Source organism: Rhinolophus ferrumequinum, chromosome 15, assembly GCF_004115265.2.
Source record: "Rhinolophus ferrumequinum isolate MPI-CBG mRhiFer1 chromosome 15, mRhiFer1_v1.p, whole genome shotgun sequence".
NCBI classification, from domain to species: domain Eukaryota; kingdom Metazoa; phylum Chordata; class Mammalia; order Chiroptera; family Rhinolophidae; genus Rhinolophus; species Rhinolophus ferrumequinum.
The window spans coordinates 21,940,276-21,962,007 of NC_046298.1; the positions used below are offsets into that span (position 1 = coordinate 21,940,276).

Below are 21,732 nucleotides of genomic sequence, written 5' to 3' on the forward strand. Positions count from 1 at the left end.
CTCCATTTCTCCTATCATCTTGGCTTCCTGAATGCTTACCCTCCTCTGTGTGTTTCCTGCTGGGGCCCGGATAAGGATGTAGCTCCAGGGCGGCTGAGCTTTCTGGATTACGTTGGAGTGTTTCCTGCTAGGGAGATTGGTACCCCTCTGTCTTTTCCCTTGGAAGAGAATGCCCGGGACAGTGGTGCCAGTTTCAGGTACAGGTCGACAAATAGCATGATTTTGGCCTCAGTTCTCATCACTTCCAATTTGTGAGGGTCCAGATATTTGATCCAGGCTGGCAGAGCTAGGAATGAGGTGTTGTAGAAAGAGCTCTAGGCTTCGAGCCTCCAACTTAGCAAGAGGAGACCTTAAGTTCAGTCTGACACACACTTCTTGCCTTGGGTGGTCCTCTGGTCCAGAAAGAGAAAGCTGTCCCCGTGAGGGTCCTTGGGCTACTTGAGAGTGTGAATTATATATTAACAGGATGCTGGAGGTTCTGGAAACTTGCAGGCAGTCCTCACCAACTCCTCGGTACCCAGGAAGTAAGGTAGGGCTCTTCCAAGTTTGGGACTGAATTCCTTTTTCATTTTGACCATCTCCTCAGCCATCTTTCCTCCTGCCCTTCAGATATTTGCTGACAGCCAGTCTTCTCTCCTGAACTGTCTGCCAGCTCAAACTGACCAGTATGCTCTGTCTGCCCCTCCTGCTCGGCTCCCAGAGGCCCCCTGGTCTGCCTGTTTCTGTCTGGGGCCGTGTTCTAAGTGATTAGTCAGCCTGGACCAGACCACCCTGTTCCCTTAAGCTTAGCCACAGTATTTGCTCTTGTCCCTCCCTCTTCCTTCTCTGTGAGGCTGCAACTTGATGGGACCTCGGGTACATGGTGTTTTGCAGCTCATAGTCATCGCTTATTTCATCTTGGCAGAGACTGAGAGAAGTAGGGCAGGCATTATCACACTCGTTTTAAAGGTGGAGGACCTGAGGTCCAGAGAGGTATGATTTCCCCAGAGACACAACTGTCACATCGTAGAGCCAGTCCTGGAATTGAGGTCCTGTGGGTTTAGTCTAGAGTTCACTATAAAATGTTAACTCATACAGTAGGCAAGTGTGGAGTGGGGGTGCCCCAGTCTCACCAGGAAGGCCAAGGGCTTGAAAGCAGGCCCTGGGCCCCACCTCTTAAAGCCCCCAGGCCACCCCTGCACAGCCCCAACAAGCACCGTTATGTTTGCCATCCCATGTAACCCCAAGATACATAATAAAGCCAGACAACAGAGACCACTCCCTAGGGACTTCCATAATGGACCCTGGTCCGTGTATTTCTTCCCTCCACGTCCCCCCATGTGTGTCATGATGGACGTCCTCTTAGCCGGCAATGTATAACTTAGGCCAGCTCCAGGAGGATGCAGCACTCTTTGAGAAGGGTGCTGGGAGGCTTCCTTGCTGCCGCCCATCCTCCCCTAGCTCCCTTCACCTGGGGGTGAGGGTCAGAGGCAGTGCAAGAGGAAGGCTCCCTGTGTGCCTACTCACAGTGACTGATATTGCCACTTTTCAGAGGTGGTGAAGTGGGTTACTTAGCAACCTTGGGGATATGTGTTCCTCTCAGGGGCCCTGCTTGAGTCAGTCATGGCATATTATCAGCTCCTCCATGAAGAGGAGGATTTCTCAGCCAGGAATGAAAGCAGGTGTGTGCTGGGCATGGCCCATCCGGGCCGCTGGCCTCTCCAGTTCACCTGCTCTCTGCCTCCTGGAGCTGAACACTAGAAAAGCGAGGGAACGGCAGGAGTGCTTCCCAAAGCCACTAGCGGGGCTGGTGCTGGAAGTTACCCCATGACACCAGACTGGGCACGGGCTTAGGGCTTCTAACTGGAACTTCCAAGGTCTCTGTTGGAAAAATGACATCCAGAGGACACAGCAACTGAGCAAGATGCTGACTCTGGGCTTCTCCATCCTTTTACTTCGCTTTTCTCTACCTCGACTCCTGGGGGAGAGAGGACACATTGCTTCCCTTTAATCTCCGGGTCCAAACACGGATGCAGACACCTTTGGGTTTCCATTAGCATCACTGCCACAGTCTGATGTCTCCAAAATACTTAGTTTCCAAATGACTAAGTATAAAAGAACAAAAGAAAGCTAAAGATAGGTTGTATGAAAAACAGAAACAGTCTGGCTCACAAAGCACAGGCTAACTGGTTTGTTTCCAGGGTTTTCAGAATACTCTCCACTGGAGACACTACCTCTAGGGCCAGCATGCCTCTGTACGCCCTTCTGCCAGTCATACCACCATGAATTCTCTCCATGACAGCCGGTCCACCTCCTGGTCACGTACCTGTGCTACCCTCCTCTCTACCCACGTGTGGGAGGGGGTATGGCCCCTTCCCTAGGCCCTTTGTGGGATTGGTACCTACATGACTGTACCTTACAGGAATTCTGTCTTAATCTAAGTAAGCCTTGTAATAGGACCCATCTCTTGATGCAGTGCTCAGACCGCAGCTTAGCCCACAAGCTGCCCTAGGAGGACTGATGCTTCTCCAACATCTGATCTTGGCAGGAACTGTACAAGTCTCCCCACTTGGCTCCTTCCTCCCACTGAGCCACAAGAATAGAAACTGATAAGAAGTTGGCGTGGTTGATGGAAGTTTTTGGATGGGTTGGGGGAAAGATTGTTCTGTGTTCTTTGTTTTGTTTTGCTTTGTTTTTTAAAAAGAACACTTTGAAGTCATCTAATGTTAAGTAAGAAAGGAAGCAGATAAGAGCCTGACCATAAAACTTAGTTTCCAGCCAGCAGCCCGCCTCTGCGTCCTGTCTGGCATGTAAGTGGTGCCCAGGAGCCAAATAGGTCTCCACGCTCCAAACCACTGCCTGCCAGCACACACGATGCTGCCTTTTCATACCAAATGTTCAGATGAAGCCACAAAATACCAAAAGCAGCACTGCCTCACAAGGAAATGTGGGCCGCATGGATGGAAAAAGGGAGGTTGTCCTCGTTGCATCCCTCTGTCCCTACCCTATTAAGGTTGGAGCCTTTAGAGAAATTTGCCCCTTGCAGAGTAAGCCTCCATGCCGGCAGCCCCGGCTGTCACCTTTATGGTCCCAGAGGCTTTGGCAGACATTCCACCTGGGTGGCTTGGCTGGGGCACGAGGACTGAAAAGGTACAGCCAGGGGTCTTATTAGCCCAGAGGAAGTGTGGTGCGTTACTGGAGCTGATGGCGGGGAGCCTCGTTCTCACCTGCACCGTCAAGTGAGATGCTAGCCCGAGCTGAGTGAATGTGCTGCTCTTGACCTCTTGTCGCTGGGCTGGGAGAGGGGAGAATCCCAGAACTGGGGCTGCTGCATTCCGAGAGAGGGGCATTTCTGGACCTTCACATTCCAGGAGTTCCGTCAGCTTTCTCAGGGCTGTAGCTTACCCTGTGGGCCACGCCCATCCCAGTGTATCACCCAGGACTAAGTGGGGTCCGCTGTGTGGTTTGCTGAGGGCCTGGAATCCTGTTGGGTTGAGCGTGTTCAGTGACTGCACAGACCCAGTTCTGCAGCCCTCCTGGGCCCCTTTCACGCAGGTTCCCAGTGCTGGCAGGTGGGTTGTGACCTCTTGCCTGGCATTCTCTCTCCTTATCCTTCCATTCCTCAGAGGATGTGGGGGTAGATACTAGAGTTTTAAGTTGAGTCCCTCAACTCTGGACTTGGGCCAAGGGCTGATTGGATTTTGAGCCACAGAGACTGTGGCCTGTAAGCTTCTAGAAGTATAGCGTCTTCCTTTCCTAGGTGTGTTTTGGCAGGACTTGTATGTACCTTAGCTCAGCCCTTGTCCATTAGCCCCTGATGGATTCTAGCAGGCCTGATGGATAGCCATCCTTCCAGTGCTTGTAGCTGGAGAGAGGGGAGAACCCAGTGCAGAGCCCCCTGCCCAGGTCCAGGCTTGGGAAGGCTCAAGAGAGGGCAATGGTGGAAAGCAGAAGCACCAGTCCTGTTCCTTTCCCCCAGATGAGGGCAAGATCATATTCAGGAATTCCTGCTTTTGCTCTCCAAGGGTTGGGAGAAAGAGGGCTGGTTGGAAGTTAGAGAGGGAAAGCCCTGCTCTTCTCTGCCATTTTGTATGAGCCACAGCTCCTTTAGGAGAGCATTGCCCTTTGCCCCCAGCCCCTGGAGCTTCCTGCTCAGTCTGTGCGCCCTTGTGCAGGAGTGTGCCAGGGACCTGTCTGGGTGTGGTTGGCTCTATTTTCACTGGCCAATTCCCTGCCCGTGGGTGCATGTGTTGGGAAGAGAGGGTTGAAGGTTACCTGGAGAAACCATTTACTCTTCCCTCTCACCCCGCTTCCTGTGAGGGTGATGGAGTGCAATGAGACTCTTCTAAATCTTTTCTTCCACCCACGCTGGTCCTCCCACTCCAGGGGGGAGGGGATGTATGTGTTTGGGGGAGCCCGCGTGGAGGAGAATTGGATTAACCTGTGTTTCTGAGGAGAGCAAGGAGTTTCCTTTGATAAGAGTGAGTTTGATGGGGAGCATGGTCCTTTTCCCCAACGGGGGCTGTAAATTGAGGATTGGCTCACCTTTTCTTGAAGCCCTCGGCTCTGCCCTTCACCAGTGCTCTGGCTGGTTATGCCCCTCTGAAGGCCTCTGGGATAGGCCACCAGTTCCCATCTCTTTAGAGGGAAAGGGCTACAGTTGGGATCTGGGATGCCAGTCTCTGAGGTCAGGGGCCCCCTGGCATACCCTTAAAAGAGCAGCCCTCCTCAGGGAGTCGTGGGGGTGGGCAGACTGGAGGGGCTAGGGGCAGTCCTCAAAACAGAGGTGCCCATTGCTGTGCTCCTTGACAGAGCTGGAGCTGCGAAGCCCTTGAAAGCAGGGCTGTGCTAAGGGGCATTGAGCAGCTATACAAGGAGGGACAGGCCTGGGGCCCTCATGCTGTCTGCCACTCCCTGGTGGCAATAAATATTTGTTGAATGAGCACATCCTCTGCTTTTCTCTTGAGATTCAAACATAGCCCAGACATGCAGACAAGCGCAGAAGGAAAAGGAGGGTCCTGCAGCTTCTCTGCAGCTCTGTGGTATGACTGAGGTCAGAATCATACAGGATAAGGGATAGCCAAGCCTCCTGGTGCTCTAACCTTATCTTTAAAGGAAATCAGAGCAGACCACTAGGGCCCTAAGCCCCTGACCCTGGGAGGCAGAGCTGGGGATAAGGTCTGAACCCCCAGCTCTCCAGACTCCCCTCTGGCTTGCCTTGGGCCACCATTCATTCATCCCACTCTCTGCTTCCTCTAAAAGACCCCAAAGAAATTTAGATTAGTTTCCCATTCTCCTACCTTCAGGATCTCCCACCTGTATCCTGTCTCTCTTAATGTCTGAGGCTTTCAGGCCTACGGAGAAACCCCTTATTAACTTTGTCCTTTCTAGAATCTTGCTGCCTAACTGTAGCTAGAGAGCCACTGTGGGATGGGCCTTGGCGAGCTGTTTAGAACCAGCTCAGGCCAGGCCTCTGTTCTGTGTGATTTGGTGAAGTGGCAGCCGGGGAAGAGGTGACAGGCAGGCTCCACGACCCACAAGCTCTGCCACAGGATGGGCATAGCACTCCCCTCTGTGCAGCCTGGGGGTTAAAGGTCAACCGGGGCAGAGCTGACTCTGAGAGGTCAGGTGGGGTTGTGCTGTCTACCTCTCCTCCCTGGAAGTGGCTGCCTGCCTCTAGAGGAGGGAGGAGGCAGTGCCTGTGGTGAGCCAGGAAAGGACGCTCTGGAGCGAGACCCGGCAGCGCTGGCCCCGGGGAGGCCAGAGGGCTTGGGGCTGCTGAGGAACCATGAGGCCCATCCAGTGTCATCGGGCGCCAGCCCAGAAGAGCTGCCCCTGCTGGGGCTGGACAAACAGAATTCTGGTTCTTAGTCAGCTCAACCCTGGAAGCATAGGCACTAATCTAGGAGCTTTATGCCCCTATTCTTACAGAAACCCTCCAAGATGGGTGACAGTCCCACTTTACATATAAAAGCACAGATCAGAGAGGTTAAATGGTTAATAGCTGGCAAGTGGCAGTGCCAGAATGTGAATCCAAGTTTTTCTAGGCACTTTCTTCTTTTGAGACGCTTGACTGGAAAGGTGCCTTGAGCTGAGGTGAACAGATGAGAGCTCTGACAAGCCCTAGTTCGAGAGGGTTGCAGCCAGTAGCCTGCGGTGTGTAGGGAAATAACCAGGGAGAGTGCGATTTTAGCAGCCCAGAGGCGTCTCTGTTGACAGAAAATTAAGAGCGGGACCCTTTGACCATTCCCGTGGTCCAGGCAGCTGCTGTGACTTTTTCACACACTTTTCCCTTTGCCTCCGATTTGTTAAATCTGATTTGCACCTGAGGTCTCGTGTTTCTTGGTGGTCCACAAGAAGGTGGAGAAAGCTTTCACTTCTGGAATGTCAGAGCTGGAAGAGTAGGGGCAAAATGTAGTGATCCCTTTCATCTGCATACTTTACACAACGATTTATAAAAATCGCTTCAAAGCATTGTTTCATCGCCATTATTTCTTCTGATTCTTGTAACCCTGGGCTTATATACAGGGATGATACTTAGTTGGACAAATATCTTTCGATGCCAACTGTACGGAGGCCAATGCTAGGTCCTACAGTGATGATACAGAAATGAAGAATTACAAGTAATATGGTCTCTGTACACTTAGAGTGTATATTTCAAGTGAAGGAGATAGACACACACATGTATTTTTAGGTTCTGTGTAGGATCTTGATAAATATGGGCCAGATTTGGCCTATGGTCCAAATTAGTTCATAACCCCGAGAGGATCCAATATGGTGACAGATGAGACTTCGGAAAGTGGCCTGGTTTGGGGATCTCTGGATGCTGTATTAAGGAGTCTGACTTTGGCCCAATGAATAAAAGGACTCCATCTCGTATGCAGGAAGATAATGAGTTTATTCAGTCTGAAGTGTCATTTGTACATGCTAAAGAGGTAGTTGAGAATGTAGGTCTAGAACCCAGGGTAGAAGAGCAAGCTCTTAGTTGCGGAGGGGGATGGTGCACAGTGGAGAGGCGAAGGAGCAAAAAGGGCGGAGGGCGGACCCTTCAGGATGCCTTAGCAGCTCAAAGAAATAAGGAAGGTCTGGGTCCAGAAAGTGGATTGTAGAGACTTGGAAGTCAAACTCGTGGTCAACAGGCGTACACAGGAGATAATCAGAGGATGGAGGTAGGATTTCCTTCTAATTGTTAAAGAATCTTGGCCTGGAAAGAAAAATGGCTTGCTGCCTGGTGACAGCCTGGACTAGAATTTGGCTCCTGAATCCACTGCTCTTCTGATGTGATTGAAACTAAAGGCTGGGTCTGTTGCAGGCAGGCTGGGGACTTGAAGAGGGGCAGATGGGCCTTTCATCTAGAGTGTCCATATGGACAGTGTGCGTGTTTCCCTGGCCAGGTAAGAGACTGCAATAGTCAAGTGATATGGAAGAGGGGCTGAAGGCGGGGGTGGCCTTCCCCAGTGAAGGCCTGCTCAGACCGCATCTGAAAGATGCTCTTTGCATGTCTGCTCACCGCTGCCCTTACCACTGTGTGCACTGGAATGAAGAGTAGGGTGGGAATGGGAGACCAGTTTTAATTGGGACTTTTGATCAGCTTACCCCAGGCTATATCAGGCTGCTTTCTTCAGTGTGCTGGCTGTGATTCCATGAATCTCATTAGAGATGGTTTGATATGCCTTCCCAGGAGACGACGGTATTGGCAGGGATCCCTAGTTCCCTGGTACAAACAGTTTAATCCAACTCATCCAGTCAATATGGCACCGTAAATTTATACTCTAAACACATAGCAATAATACATAAAAAGATAAAATTCTAAAAGCAGTCATGCACTCCTCCTCCCTACCCCCACACAAAATGATAAACAACCTTGTGATGAGAAATGGGATAGGAACACAAGGAAGAAAGCAGAGCTGAAGCTGCAGGCCTGCTGGTGTCTGAGTCTGGAAGCAGGTGGAAGCAGCTGGAAATCTGGGGTAACAGCTATAAAGTGCTCCACATGAAGCATGGAATTAGAGCTAGTATACTGCTTTAACACGGGGGCTGGAAAAGTAGGTTGAAAAAAAGGTTGCTTCCAACCCTTCCCTGGGGGTATGGCTTATAAAGATGTTTACCTTGGAAGACAGAACCTCTCGGCCTGGACCCAAGCTGAGGTGCTGCTACAAGATTAGACTCTAGACTGGGAGACCCAAAGGACCTAAGAAGGCAAAGGTAAAAACCCCTAGACAGGGAGGGAAAAGTAAAATATAAGAGATAAGATGAGCTTACACACTGAAGTTCAGAAACACATGAGGAAAACGAATGCAAAAAAAAAAAAAAGAAGAACAAAATCAAAGAAAATTTTACCCCAGAAGAAATGAAAATAACAGAGTAATAATCACTTGTAAAAATAAATAAATAAATAAATAAATAAATAAATAATAACGGAGTAATCAGAAAAGTCTTTACTGAGTAGGTTTAGGGCCCTGAGAGAGAGAAGGAAACATGAAATCCATAAAGGGAAGTTATAAAAGAAAAAGAAACAGGAATATGTGACTCTAAAAATTTAACATTAAAAATTCTAGCAGTGAAAAACAGTGTCATTAGAATTTGACACAGTAGATAGAACTCTAGCCTGAACACAGAGAATTCATGAATTGGAAGCTGGTACTGAGGAATTCCTCTAGAATGCAGCAAAGACACAGAGGACAGATTGACAAGCTTTAGCATGTGTCTAGTAGGAATTCCAGGTATGAGTCAAGAAAATGGCAAAGAAATAATATTTGAAGAGAGAACGGCTAAGAATTCCAGGATTGAAGAAACAGCGTGAATACCTAACAGAATAGATCCCGAGGCATAATGTAGTGAAACTGCAGACAAGAAGAAAGAGAAAATATTAAAAACAAGTGAAAGAAAGAATTCAAAAGGTTGACAATTAGATTGACAGACAACATCTTAACAGTAGATGCCAAAAGATGATAGAGGAGTATCTTTGGGAAGCTCGAGTTCTGTATCCAGCTATCATTCAAGAATGGTGTAAAACAAAGATACTTCCGGACATAGTAAGACAGCTTTATCTCTCACAGACCCTTGCTCAAAGAACCTCTAACAGTGTATTTCAGTAAGAAGAATAGTAAACCTGGGAGAAGAGCAGGTTGCTAGCACCAACATTGGGCAAATTTAATTAACTATAGAGAGTATATCGGATATTTTCTGCTACAAGGAATAGAATAGCCCACAGTGGCTTACACTCAAAAAAATATTTAATGAGCTTATAATAAGTACAGAGGTCGGGAGTTGCAGGACGGGGGCAGTGGTCCAGTATTGACCTGAAGGACACTGAATCATGCTGTCATTCTGCTCTGCCAACCTCAGGTGTAAGGACTCCCTCCTCATGGTTGTGAGGTAGCTGCTGCAGCTCCAGGCATCATGTCATCCCTGTATAGCATCCCAAGTGGGAAGCAGGGAGATGCTGGGAGAAAGGAAGCTTTCTAATGTGCCTCTTTTTCTGAAAGGAGAATCTTTCCAAGAAGATCCCAACAGGCATCTCCTTAAGTCTCATTGGCCCAAGCTGGTCCATCCTTAGAGTAATTCCTGGTAAAAGGGAACAGACGTACTATGGTTGGCTTTAACCAGGCTTGCCTCATCTCCTGCGACTGGGTCCTTTGCTCCCTGGACAAAACCAGTATTCTATTGGCAGGAAAGAAGGGGGAGTGGCCGCTGGTAGGCATCCAACAGCGTCTGCCACAGATGGCAAAACACACGAACAAAAATCCAGTGTCTAACTTGTGTTTTAATTTACAAAAATAAAAATAAAATTGTTGACCACATTATCAAGGAAGAGTAAGGTACAATAAAGTAGGGAGTTTCATTGTTAAGCCACACCAACTTTCTGCCTTGTTCAAGAGAATAACCCTGCTGAAAACGGTAGACTTTATTAGAAAAATGTATTCATGCTAACAGTTTAAGATAACCACTAAAAGAGGAATATAATTTCCAAGCCAGAAGGAAAAAAAAAATGTGGTGAGAGTTGGGATATGTCAATCCAATAGAAGCTGGAAAAGAAAAAAGAACTAAAGGAAAATTGGTGAAGAGAAAACAGTATGATAATAACATAAGTCCAAATATGTAATAAGTGTAATGCATTACACACAGGTGTTTAAAAAAACTATCAGATTGGATAAAAAGCAAGAAATGGTCTGGAGCCTGGAGAGACCTGGTCAGCAGGACGTGGGGACTTAACAGGAATCGCCCTGGCCTTCATCACAGGTGGTTCTGTTCTTTAACTGACTTTGTATTCCTTGCCCCATCTTTCCCTGTCTCTCCCCAACTCTTCTTGTCGGCCTTATCTGCCTAGCTGTTGATATAACCTTGTTTTTCTAGACTTTGCTTCCTGCCCTAGTGTAGAAACACGTAACACATTCCTGGACTTTCCCCCACTAAGACACAAAGAAACCACACTGGGACTCCTGGAGGGGGCAGGCGTGGAGCAGAGCAGGGACCCCACATCGCAGTTCTTCCCTGCTCCACCTCCTCCCCATGCCTCACAGCCCAGCATTCCTCCCCTTACGACCTGTTTCTTAGGGTGCAACATTGATCCTCTCTCAGTGAAGACCAATCGCTTCTTTCTCTAGGACTTAATTGATAGTTAGCCAGAGTGACGATCATAGGTTTTGAGAACTTTGTTAGCTCTTACTTTCTGGTTTTCTGGCTGCTAACTCTGGGCAGCCTCAGAAGTAGCAGAGCTGAGATCTCAGATAGGATGTCAAGTCACGGCAAGATGTTCGGCAAGAAGGCGGCGGCTGGAGAGGGTAGAGACTGCCCGAGGGGTTGTAATAGGAGAGCGGGGAGGCCTGAGTCACTAGGATAATTACTGTGTTTCCCCGAAAATCAGACCTAGCCGGACAATCAGCTCTAATGCATCTTTTGGAGCAAAAATTAATATAAGACCCCTGTCTTATTTTACTATAATATAAGATCGTGTCTTTAATATAATATGATACAATAAACTGGGTCTTATATTAATTCTTGCTCCAAAAGATGCATTAGAGCTGATTGTCCGGCTAGGTCTGATTTTCGGAGAAACACAGTATGAGGGTCTGTCAGGGCTGGTGCCAGGATGTTGCAATGTGTTGACTTCAGTTAGTCAAGTAGGTGGAGGTGAAGCAACCAGTTCTCAGCCACTTCAAGGGCATGTATGCCTCACTGGGTTTGAGATGTGTGTAAGGGAGAGGCTGTCAGGTTTCTTCCTCAAGACACACACACACACACACACACACACACACACACACACACACACACACGGCACCTTCTGCCCTTTGCAGGAGGCAGGAAGTTTGCTGGAGTTGTTAGGTTGGCAAGGATCTAAGGCACTGGGAACACTTCAATGGTTGTAACTCAGTGAGAAAAGCCTCTCTGGAAGGCAGTGGGCACTCATGGAAGGAGCAGTGGCGTCGGAGCCATCAGACCCGGAGTGGCATTAAAGCTCTGTCACTTACCGCCTGGCTGACCTCATTCAGCTATTAATGGGGCATCTGGGAATATCAAATGAGAGGCTCTGCCTGAAAATGCTCAGAAACTCATAAAGCATCATGTGTGTGAGTAATAATCTGTGGTTTGATGTCTCTACATTGTGGCTCTGGGACACATCCTCAGGCTGTGTGTCAATGGGTGGAAAGAGGGTGCTTTATTAGCGTATGGGCTAGAATATTTTTCCTTCTCCCCATCCCTTCCAGATTTAAGTGCCCACCCCTCCTACTCCCATCCTCATCCTATTTTGACATTTCATTTCTCTGTCTGCCAAGAAGATTGTGTTCAGCTGCTCTGGTCTGAGGCTGTGCTATCCTGTGCTTCATTAGGTTAATTTGATGGCTTGTCTCCTGGGAACTGACTGGAAAATGGCTCTAAAACCGCCGTAGCCTCCCAAACCCAGTCCATGCTGTTCTTTTGGGGCTGCCTTTGCTGCTCAAACCCATACGCCTGCTTCACCTCTCCTTTACCTGCAAACTGGCGAGGGCCATCTTTATCTTCCATTGGTTCCTTGTATCTGCTCAAGGGAGCATCCCTTGATAGACAGAAGGCTCTTGCAGGAGGAAAATCATCCATTCTTCAAGGGCCTGGCTGCCGTTGACCTTTTTTTTTCTTTTAAAGATTTTATTGGGGAATATTGGGGAATAGTGTGTTTCTTCAGGGCTTGCGTTGTCCTTCAATCTAGTTGTGGAGGGCGCAGCTCAGCTCCAAGTCCAGTCGCCGTTTTCAATCTTTAGTTGCAGGGGACACAGCCCGCCATCCCATGTTGGAACTGAACTGCAACCTTGTTGTTGAGATCTCGTGCTCTAACCAACTGAGCCATCTGGCTGCCCCTGCCCTTGACCTTCTTGATTCTGGTTGCCACTTCCTCTGTTCATTCTCAGTATCTCAAGCTCATCCAGCCATTCAGGAGATGTTTATTGTTAAATGGTCTTACCAAATTTGCTTAAGCTGGGACCACAAACCTCATGGAAAACCATAGCATTGCCTCGCCCCCCACTAAATTTTCTTCATTACTCCCCTTCTCTTAGAGGACTGTTTCACATCGGATCTCTCTAATCTCCAAGCCCAACAATTAAGAAGACCCTCTTCATTTTCCTACCACCAAATGTATCCCTCCTTGTGTCTGTGCCCCGTGCTCTGCTCTGCTTCCTGTTTCACAGGTAGACCCTCCATGTAGGCACTGACTCCCACCCCTTCTTGCTACTCAAGGAGTTTGCTTCTCAATTATCCTTTCTTTTTCCTGCAGCATTGACTTTTCCCTCTACTGAATCATTCCCACTAGTATATAAACATTGTTTAATATCTTCCAACTTAACCCCCATCCCACTTCATCCCAATCCCCTTTTCTTTGGTAACACCTTTATTGAGCTACAATTCCCATATCATACAGTTCACCCATTTCAAGTGTACAGCCCAGTGCTTATTCACATGGTTATGCAACAAGCCATCACCACAAACCACGTTAGAACATTTCATCACCCCAGAAGGAAACTCCCTACCTATTAGCAATCGCGTCCATCTCCCCCAACCCCCAGCCCTAGGCAACCCCTAATCTACTTTATGGATTTGCCTCTTCTGGACATTTCACATAAATGGAATCATATCGTATGTAGTCTTTGGCTTCTTTCATGTAGCACAATGTTTTTGGTGGTTCATTCATGTTGTGGCACATATCAGACCTTCATTCCTTTTTATGGCTGAATAAGATTCCATTGTATGGTTACATCACATTTTGTTTGTTCACGGGTTGATTGAACTTTTAGTTGTTTCCACAGTAGAGCAAATATGAATAATGCTACTTATAACCATTTATGAACAACTTTTTGTGTAGACATATGTTTTCTTTTGGGTATATACCTAGGAGTAGAATTGCTGAGTCATATGGTGACTCTATGTTTAACCTTTTGAGGAACGGCCAGACTGTTTTCCAAAGTGGCTGCACCATTTTACAATCCCACTAGTAATATATGATTGAGGGTTCCTCACGTTTTTGATTATATCCATTCTAGTGGGTGGAAAATAACATCTGACTGTGGTCCTGATTTGTATTTCCCTGATAGCTGATGTTGAGCGTGTTTTCATTTTCTTTTTAGCCGTTTCTCATCCAGTCAGGTTTTCACCTCCACCATACCAATGGCCATACAATTGTCAGTTCTTAGTCATATCTTACTTACTTTTTCAGAAAAAAATTGACACAGTGAATTCTCCTTCATGGTTGAAACACTTTTTTCTCTTGGCTTCCCAGACGTAGGGCTGATTTCCCCCCTGCTTCACTGGCCATTCTTTCCTGTCTCTTTACTGGCTTCTCCTCTTCTAGACATTGGAGTGCCCTAAGGCTCTCACCTGGGTCACCTTCTCTTAACTATTCAGGCTCTCTCAGGCTCTCCCTAGATAATTTCTTCTGATCCTGTAGTTTAAAAAATAAACTGTACTCTGATGACTCTCAAACATATCCCTCCAGTTCTGGCCTCATCCATGAGCTTCTAACATGTGTGTCCAACTTCCTCTTGTCCACATGGATGTCTGAAGGACATCTCAAATTTAATCTGTCGCAAACAGAACTCCTGCTTTTTTTTTTTTTTTTAAATTGGGTGACGGTGTGTTTTTCCAGGACCCATCATCTCCAAGTTAAGTCGTTGTTTTCAATCTAGTTGTGGAGGGCGCAGCTCACTGGCCCATGTGGGAATCGAACCAGCAACCCTGTTGTTCAGAGCTCGCGCTCTAACCAATTGAGCCATCCGGCTGCTCCCTGTCATGAGCATTCCTGTATGTCTCTTGGTACACATGTTCATATGTACCTGGTAGTAGACACACACTAGAGTTTACTATACACCCACCAGGATGCCTGAAATTAAAAAGATAGAAAATATTGAGGACATGGAACAAATGGAACTCTCATACATTACTGGTGGAAATGTAAAATGCTACAACTACTTTGAAAAACTATTTGGTAATTTCTAGTAAAGTTAAACATACGCCTAGCTTATGACCCAGTAATTTCACTCCCAGCTATTTACCCAAGAGAAATGAGAAAGTGTGTGTTTATGTGTCCACAAAAAGACTTAAACAAGAAATTAATGGCAATTTTATTTTTAACAACAAAAAACTAGAAACAACTCAAATGTCCAGACATGGAAAAGGACAAACAACTTGGATTAATCTCCAAAGCTTTGCACTGAGCAAAAGAAGCCAGACCCAAGGGTACACGTGTGTTTATATGAATTTCAAATGCAAGTAAATTTACTCTATGGTGACAGAACTCAGAAAAGTGGTGGAGCAGTAGAACAAAGGAGGAAACTTTCTGGGGAGATGGAAATGCTCTGTATTGTACACATAGGTAAAAACTCATCAAGCTTTACATTGAAAGATTTCTGTGCTTTATTATATATGAATTAAACCTTATTGAAAAAAAGATTGTCCCAAATGGGGGTGAGGTTTTGGGGGGAAATGAAACAGTATATTCAATCTGTTGTCAGGGTTCAACTTGAGCTTTAAATCTGTTTAGTATGACAAGCAGGCAAAACTCATGGTCTTTCTTAGAATCGTAGTTCAGGGATTGTAAATATTCAGCCTTTGGATGAGAAACCATTTGTTCCCTCCCAGACCTAAGGAAGATTACAATCTGAGGATATTTATACACATGGGAAGTCTTAAAATAAATTATCAGGATGCCTGGGAGAACTTTCTATTCTCTCATTCTGTTCCCAAGCCACATTTTCTGTGAGAAAGATGATTTTTAATTTCTCTTTAAAAACAAAAAAACCACTGCTGGCATATCGTCAGGTCCATCTTTATTAAGTAATTAAAAAAGGATCTTCCAAAGCGTTGTATTAATTATTTTCCCACCAGTGGTGAGTGCATGAGTGTTCTTTATGCTCTACGTCCTTTCAAAACTGTTGGTACTGTTAGTTTTAAAACATTTGTTCCAAGGATTCATTCTAAAATATAAATCAGGCCATGACACTTCTCTCCTCAACACTCTCCCGTCAGATTCCTAATGAATCCTAATCCCTTCAAAGTCCTCTGTGGCCAGGCTTCTATGCTTTCCTCTTGGACACGCTCCCCTGCTTTGCTGACCTTCTTGCTGTTTGTAATAGGCCAGGCTTGTTCCTCTCAGCGCTTTGCGCTCCTGTTCCCGCTCATGGCTCCTTGTAATTTCCCTCCCATAGCACTTTGTAATCACCTGTGCCTTTGTATTTGCCACAAAACTGGAAGCTCCATGAACACAGGACAGGTAAGTTCTGTCCCACACCATCACCCTAGCCCAGCTCTGGCCCTTAAAGTATCTATTGAATGAATAAATGAGCTTCACCAACTAGATAGCCCTGGAAGTCTGGCCTGCTTCCCTTTGTGGGTACAAGGGGTGGGGGGAACGCTGATGCTGCAGTGTGCACCCTACCCCCCGACTTTTTATATGGGGTATGCATGGACTTAAAATGAATCGTCAGAGCAGCTGTGAAGGGGAAAAATCTGAATTAGGCCGTGGGCACCTGGAGGGCATAGGGAGTTCACAGGAGAAAACAAGACACTTGAAAGTGCTTTGTAAGGGTCCGCAGTGGATGACTTCTGGGGTTTTTAATGCATATCTAGGGGCTTCTGATCTTTTTTAGTCCCAATTAGCAACAACGCTTCCCTGTGCCTCCATTTGCCCTCAATGCAAGTTGGGCAGCTCAAGCTCCCAGGAACAGCCATCCATGGGGTTACCAAAGCTTGGACTTTTGCCAGCTACTCTACTTCTGTGCTCTTCCCAAACACATCGTCGAAACTAGGGCTTTTCCTCTCCCCAGCAACGTAGCCAGTTACCTTACTTGCCCCTTCATTGAGTTCAGGTCCCAAGGAGCTCCTGACATCCTTGATGGGGAAGATGCTTCCTTTGGAGCCTCCTGTGCCAGCTCCTGCCCAGCCCCTGCCTTCAGTGGCCACAGTGGGCTGCCCACCAGAAACCAGGTCTCCCCAGCAAGACCCCTTGCTCAGCCTAGGAAGTCGCCACCTCCCAGGGCCACTTGCCTCACACCTAGCCCTCCTCAGAACACAGGACGGTGGGAGCCAGACCCTGCAAAACCAAGTTCTGTTCTTAGATGTTGGGCATGGAAATGGGCAAAGAGAGAACTGGAAGAGACAATGACCTGGCTTCCTGTTTACAGACCAGTCAAATGCCACGCCTGGAGTCTGGCCTGCCAGATAGCCATAGAGAGTTGGAAGGAGCACACTGGAGCCAGGGCTGCTGGGGCCCCTGTGGATGAGAGCCAGGAGTGCTGCGTGAGGCGTGTGGGTGACCCTGGGAAGCCAGCTTCTGTGTCTCCTTATCTCTCGCACTGAGTCTCTGGGTAGTTCAGCGCTCTTGGCCTTTTCCTGTGTCCTGGCCAGTCAGAGGGTTTAGAACCAGATAAACCTGGACTCAGATCTCACCTCCATTCTTGAGGTCATGACCTTACGCAAAGTCCTTCACTTCTGTGAGCATTGTCCCCCTTTCTCCCAAATAATGCCATCCTTATTCCGTTCCCCGATGGCTTTGTGGTGTGGCTTGGCCCCAGAAATTTGAACTGCCATGAAAGGGCAGCTGAGGTTCTTGAACACAGAGCTGGAGAGGCCTTCTCTGCAGCTGCTGGCAGCAGCCAGAGGACCCTGAAAGGGCTGGCTGGAGCTGGAGCTTTCAGTGAGGAGCTGTAAGGCCCAGGGGCCAGGCAGAATTAGGCTAGCAAGATGCAGACAGGCGCTGGTGGGGAGAGGCAGGCATCCAAAATTAAGTACTCCTCGCGGTGTGGGGCCAGGGCCTGGATCCTCCACTCTCACCTTGCTCTGACTCGTTTGTGTGTGGCATGGATTCAGGCTCCTTTCCTTAGAGTCCAGCCCCAAACCATGATCAGGCGGCCTTTTCTCCTTGCTCTGCCTGCCAGGGCAGCACCGGGCCTTAGGCTGTCAGCGCCCCCAGGGACCCTGGCATTCATTTCATCCATTACCTGCAGATGAATGCAGCAGCCCAGACGGCCGAGTGCCTCGTACCCCTGTGTCCTGACACAGTCAGGTTCTCTGCCTGACACCAGAGCTGGAAGGATTGTTAATGGTTCACCAAGCTAACCCAGGAGAGAAGGGGGCAAATTTCAGGGCCCAGGCCCAGCCCCCGTCTTACATAGAGGGGCTTCTCACAGCATCAGAGGGTGCAAGAGCACTAGGGTGGGGAGTCATATCCTCAGTCCTCTGAGATCTGTGGGCTATTTTTTAATTAAATTTCACCTGAAATTAGTATCACATACTTGGACTAGGAACTTCCTAAACCTTGTTGTTTCAGTGACTCACCATGTGGCTCTAGGGAAATAACTGTCCTTGTCTACTTTCTGGCTAATAAGTGAGGAGGTGGGCTCATCTCATCCTCTGCAGCCCTAGTTGCTAGAGCAATGCTCTAACTATCTGTGGTTAGAGGCGAGAGCCGTTTCTTTTATCCTGTACTTAAGGGGGTGTTACCTCTACTGCCAGCTTTGTCCCCTCAGGGACTTGGAGGTGGGGCTTGGGGAGAACATGTGCGCACGTGCACAATTTATCTGCTCATTATTTTTCCTCTCTGCAATTTCAGGGTCATGCTACAGCAGCCCCGCACCTGAGAAGTGAGGGGGAAACTGAGGGGGGCTTGCTGCTAGCAGGAGCTAACAGCAAGACAGCAGGACAGCTGGATGGCTTGGCGTCAGGGGAGCAGGGATGGGAAAAGCAGCCTCTGAGCTCGGGCCGGCAATACCAGGAAAGAGGCCTGGGCCCTGGCAGGGAGATCGACACACGCTCGGCTGACCCAGACTGCATTCGAAGCAGCACCCCGCAGAACAGCAGCTGCGCCCAGGCCCCAGAGGACCCCATTGCTGGAGCAGGAGGTCTGTAACCCCTTACACAACTGCAGTTGGGGCTGTGACCATTAGGAGAAAGGACCTACACCTCGTACAGGAAGTGGAAGGGCAGAACCTAACACAAGGAGGAGCTTGGTCTCTGCAGCAGAGTTTTCTGACACCCACAGAGCTTCCTGGGTTTCTTCTCTCAGGGTTGGGGCCTGGTTCCCCTCCCTTGGTGGAAGGGTGGACACCTCTTGCATGGAATCAAGGCTGCTTGAAGCCCACATTTTCTCTGTTGTGATTGAGGTTCAAGGGCTTCCCCGCTGCAGGGGACGGGGGGCTGCCTCGGCATCTGCTCATGAGCCACAAGGACCCCGAATGCTCCAGACTGGACTGTTTCAAGCCGCCAAAAAGGGGCGCCCCCAGAGTTGGCAGCCAGCAACCCCAAGGGACTAGAAGGCTGGAATGGACTGACCTTCCCCTCCTCAGGGCGGTGGGAGAGGCAGAGCATCTGTGGCCCAGCTAGTGACGGAGAGACCCAATGAAGCCATAAGCAGGAGCCCAAGTGTCTCAGGGAGAGGGGAGCCACGCTTGCCTTGCGCTTTCTCCTCACACTGGAAGAGGGTGTGGCCTGGGACTCCTGCGGCTAGCTCCTCTTTGGCACACGCCCTTATGCCCTTTGTACCCCGTGCTAGAACAAGCAGGCTACGCTGTGGCTGGCCCACTGGTGGACTGGGAAAGGAGTGGCCTCAGTGACACCCGGCCGCCCACCGGGCTGGTGGTCTGGACCTCTTGGCGCTTCACACCATGAAGTGCTCCCTGCGGGTGTGGTTCCTCTCTGTGGCCTTCTTGCTGGTGTTCATCATGTCACTGCTCGTCACCTACTCCCATCACAGCATGGCCACCCTGCCCTACCTGGACTTGGGGGTCCTGGGGGGGACCCACCGGGTGAAGCTTCTGCCCGGCTACGCTGGCCTGCAGCGCCTCAGCAAGGAAGGGCTTGCCGGCAAGAGCTGTGCCTGCCGCCATTGCATGGGTGATGCCGGCGCCTCCGACTGGTTTGACAGCCACTTTGACAGCAACATTTCCCCTGTCTGGACCCGCGAGAACATGGATCTGCCCCCGGATGTCCAGAGGTGGTGGATGGTGAGAGAGCCATAGCCCCTCCTGCCTCCTTTTGCTGCCCCCCTCAGGGGTCTGCGCCTCCTGTTTGGGAGTTACTCTTAGAGCCCCCTCTTGGATTTGGGCTGCCTCCTGGCCCCCAGAGCCTTGACAAAGTGAGAGGCCCATTTGACCAGAGCCATCTGCTAGGATCACAGATTCCAAAGGGCAGAGTGAGCTTTGGCCTGGAAGGAGAGAGAACAATACTGTCTAGAAGGTCTTCCCTTTAGAAGAGGCGGCCACTCAGCTCCAGGGATTGTTGCTATGCCTGGATGCAACTCGTCACTGCTGGATCTTCTGACCCTTTGAGAAAACCTGGAAGTCTTGATTTTTTTTTTTTGCTCAATGTCCTAATTTATAAATGTTGGCTCTAAATTTTAAAAACCGTGAGGTCCACTCACTTGGTTCTTCTGGGCTGGGATAAGAGAGCATTGTCAACTCCCCTCGGGACTAAGGGAGGTAAAGGGGAAGAGATGAGAGGACAGGTGTGCCCAAGCCTCCCGCTCTCCCGGGTCCCATCCCCTTTCTGCTGCTTTTACTCATCACTCCCTTCACCTTGCCCCTGTCTTCTCTGAAACGTCACTCCCAGACTCTGCCAGCACCACCTGGTTGCCACACATGTCAAGGGCAGAGCAGCGTCAGTACTTAACCCCGGGACCTAGAGACTGCCTGCATTCCGCACTGGGGGTCTTGGGGGGCAACTCATGGTCCCTGGTTTCCCCAGCTGGCAAAGGGGAAGGATGGTAACTCCCCACCTTTCTCACATTCAGGGAAGCTGTGAGGATGAGCTCATGTGAGCAGGCTAATCAGAACAACTCACAGATCCTGCTTCCTGGCCCAGAATGTCAGCATTCCTAAGGTCAGGGAGGTCTACACAGGGGTCAGCAGGAGCCCCACAGGCGCTTTCCAGGACAGCTCGGGGCTCTCGAAGGGTCCTGCCTGCTGCTCATAGTCACAGCTTTCAACCTTCATTTTATGGGGGAAATAAAACTTCAGAGAGTGCACAGGGCCTGCCCAAGGGCTCAGGTCCCACCTAGGGCCAGAACAGGACTCTGGGCAGGGGTAGACCCATGGGTAGGCCAGGCCTCCTGCCTACCGGGATGGAGCTCAGGGCTCGTTAAGCACCAGGCATGTTCCTCAGCTGAGACAGCAGAAACCGCTTCTCCCCTCTTTTACCATGAACTTAGGAGTTCTCATCTCAGAGCTAAGCTCCCTGTCCACATTGAGTTTGTGTTCTTGTTCTCAGGGGGTCCTCGCTGTGCTCAGAAGAGGCAGAGAAACCAGCCTACCCCATCCTTTTCACGTATTCTGTCCCCTGAGCAGCTCCTGCCCAGCCCTAATCCCGTGGTGGTACGGCTCACACCACAGAGCATTATAAAGCCTTAGTTTTGACTTTACCAACTGGCGGCCCTGGACCAAGGCCAGCCCACTCAGTGTTCTTAAAATATTTGCATCAGTTACCAACATTTATGAATTAGGATATTTCAAATGAAATCCATATAATAAGCTTCTCTTGAAAAATTAGAAATTTTGGTCCTTCTGGGCTCACAATCCCACGTGGCAACAATTGAATGAATTTGCCGCTTATTGATGGGGCCTCCTGTTTGCTGTAGGCCCCACCTTCCATTTCATTCCTATGTGTCACCTGCCCGGCCCATTAGGCATTTGAGTGCTGCCCCGGCCTCCTTTTGTGGTCTTTAACCGTCACATGCAGGGGACCAGTTTCATTCTGGCTTTTCTGGCTTTGAAGGAATTTCTGTGCCTTTCTGCCCCTTCCGAGGAGGCCTCATGGAGTAGGCCCAGGTAGCCTGTGAATTTTGCCGACAGGGCTTCTGTCACCTCCATCCTAAAAAAGAGGCACCCTCTGTAGACTGATAGGAAACGAGCTCAGCAGGGCCTGCACCTCAAAATGACCTTTTTATGTGACTCAGCTGCCCTGAGGGGATGGCAGAGCAAAGGTTTCTTCATGCATGATGAGCCCACCCAGGAAGTTTCTCTGCTTCATGGTGTAGGCCTGCAGGTCCCTGGAGAATGTGCCTTGACCCCTGATCCCCCACCCCCAGTCCACCCCCCATGCATTAGAACACCTCAAAGAGAGACTTCAGTATTGTAGAGGGGACGGTAGAGGCCTCACTGATCCGAGAATCCCTGCTCCCTGACAGAGCCTGGTTAGGAGTCCTGTGTGGCTTGGACCCTGGAGGCTGAGGGCGGGGAGGGGAGGCACGCAGGAGTCTCTTCCTGCTCATACCTGCTCTCCTCCCCGCTTGTCCTT

The 21,732-nt window shown here is 49.2% G+C and overlaps 1 protein-coding gene across 6 annotated transcripts in view; it reads left to right on the plus strand.

Annotated features, from left to right (window-relative positions):
* ST3GAL2 (ST3 beta-galactoside alpha-2,3-sialyltransferase 2) overlaps nt 1–21,732 on the plus strand; it is a 42,942-nt gene that overhangs the window by 11,367 nt on the left and 9,843 nt on the right. The window contains exons 2-5 of one of the 6 annotated variants that reach the window (XM_033127082.1): nt 10,108–10,221; nt 15,654–15,718; nt 16,629–16,752; nt 18,056–19,445. In XM_033127082.1, the coding sequence (XP_032982973.1) occupies nt 19,107–19,445 (339 nt within the window). In that variant the 5' untranslated portion in view covers nt 10,108–10,221; nt 15,654–15,718; nt 16,629–16,752; nt 18,056–19,106. The remainder of the gene's footprint in view (nt 1–10,107; nt 10,222–15,653; nt 15,719–16,628; nt 16,753–18,055; nt 19,446–21,732) is intronic. The other 5 variants (XM_033127081.1, XM_033127080.1, XM_033127083.1 and 2 more) reach the window with 5 other exon arrangements.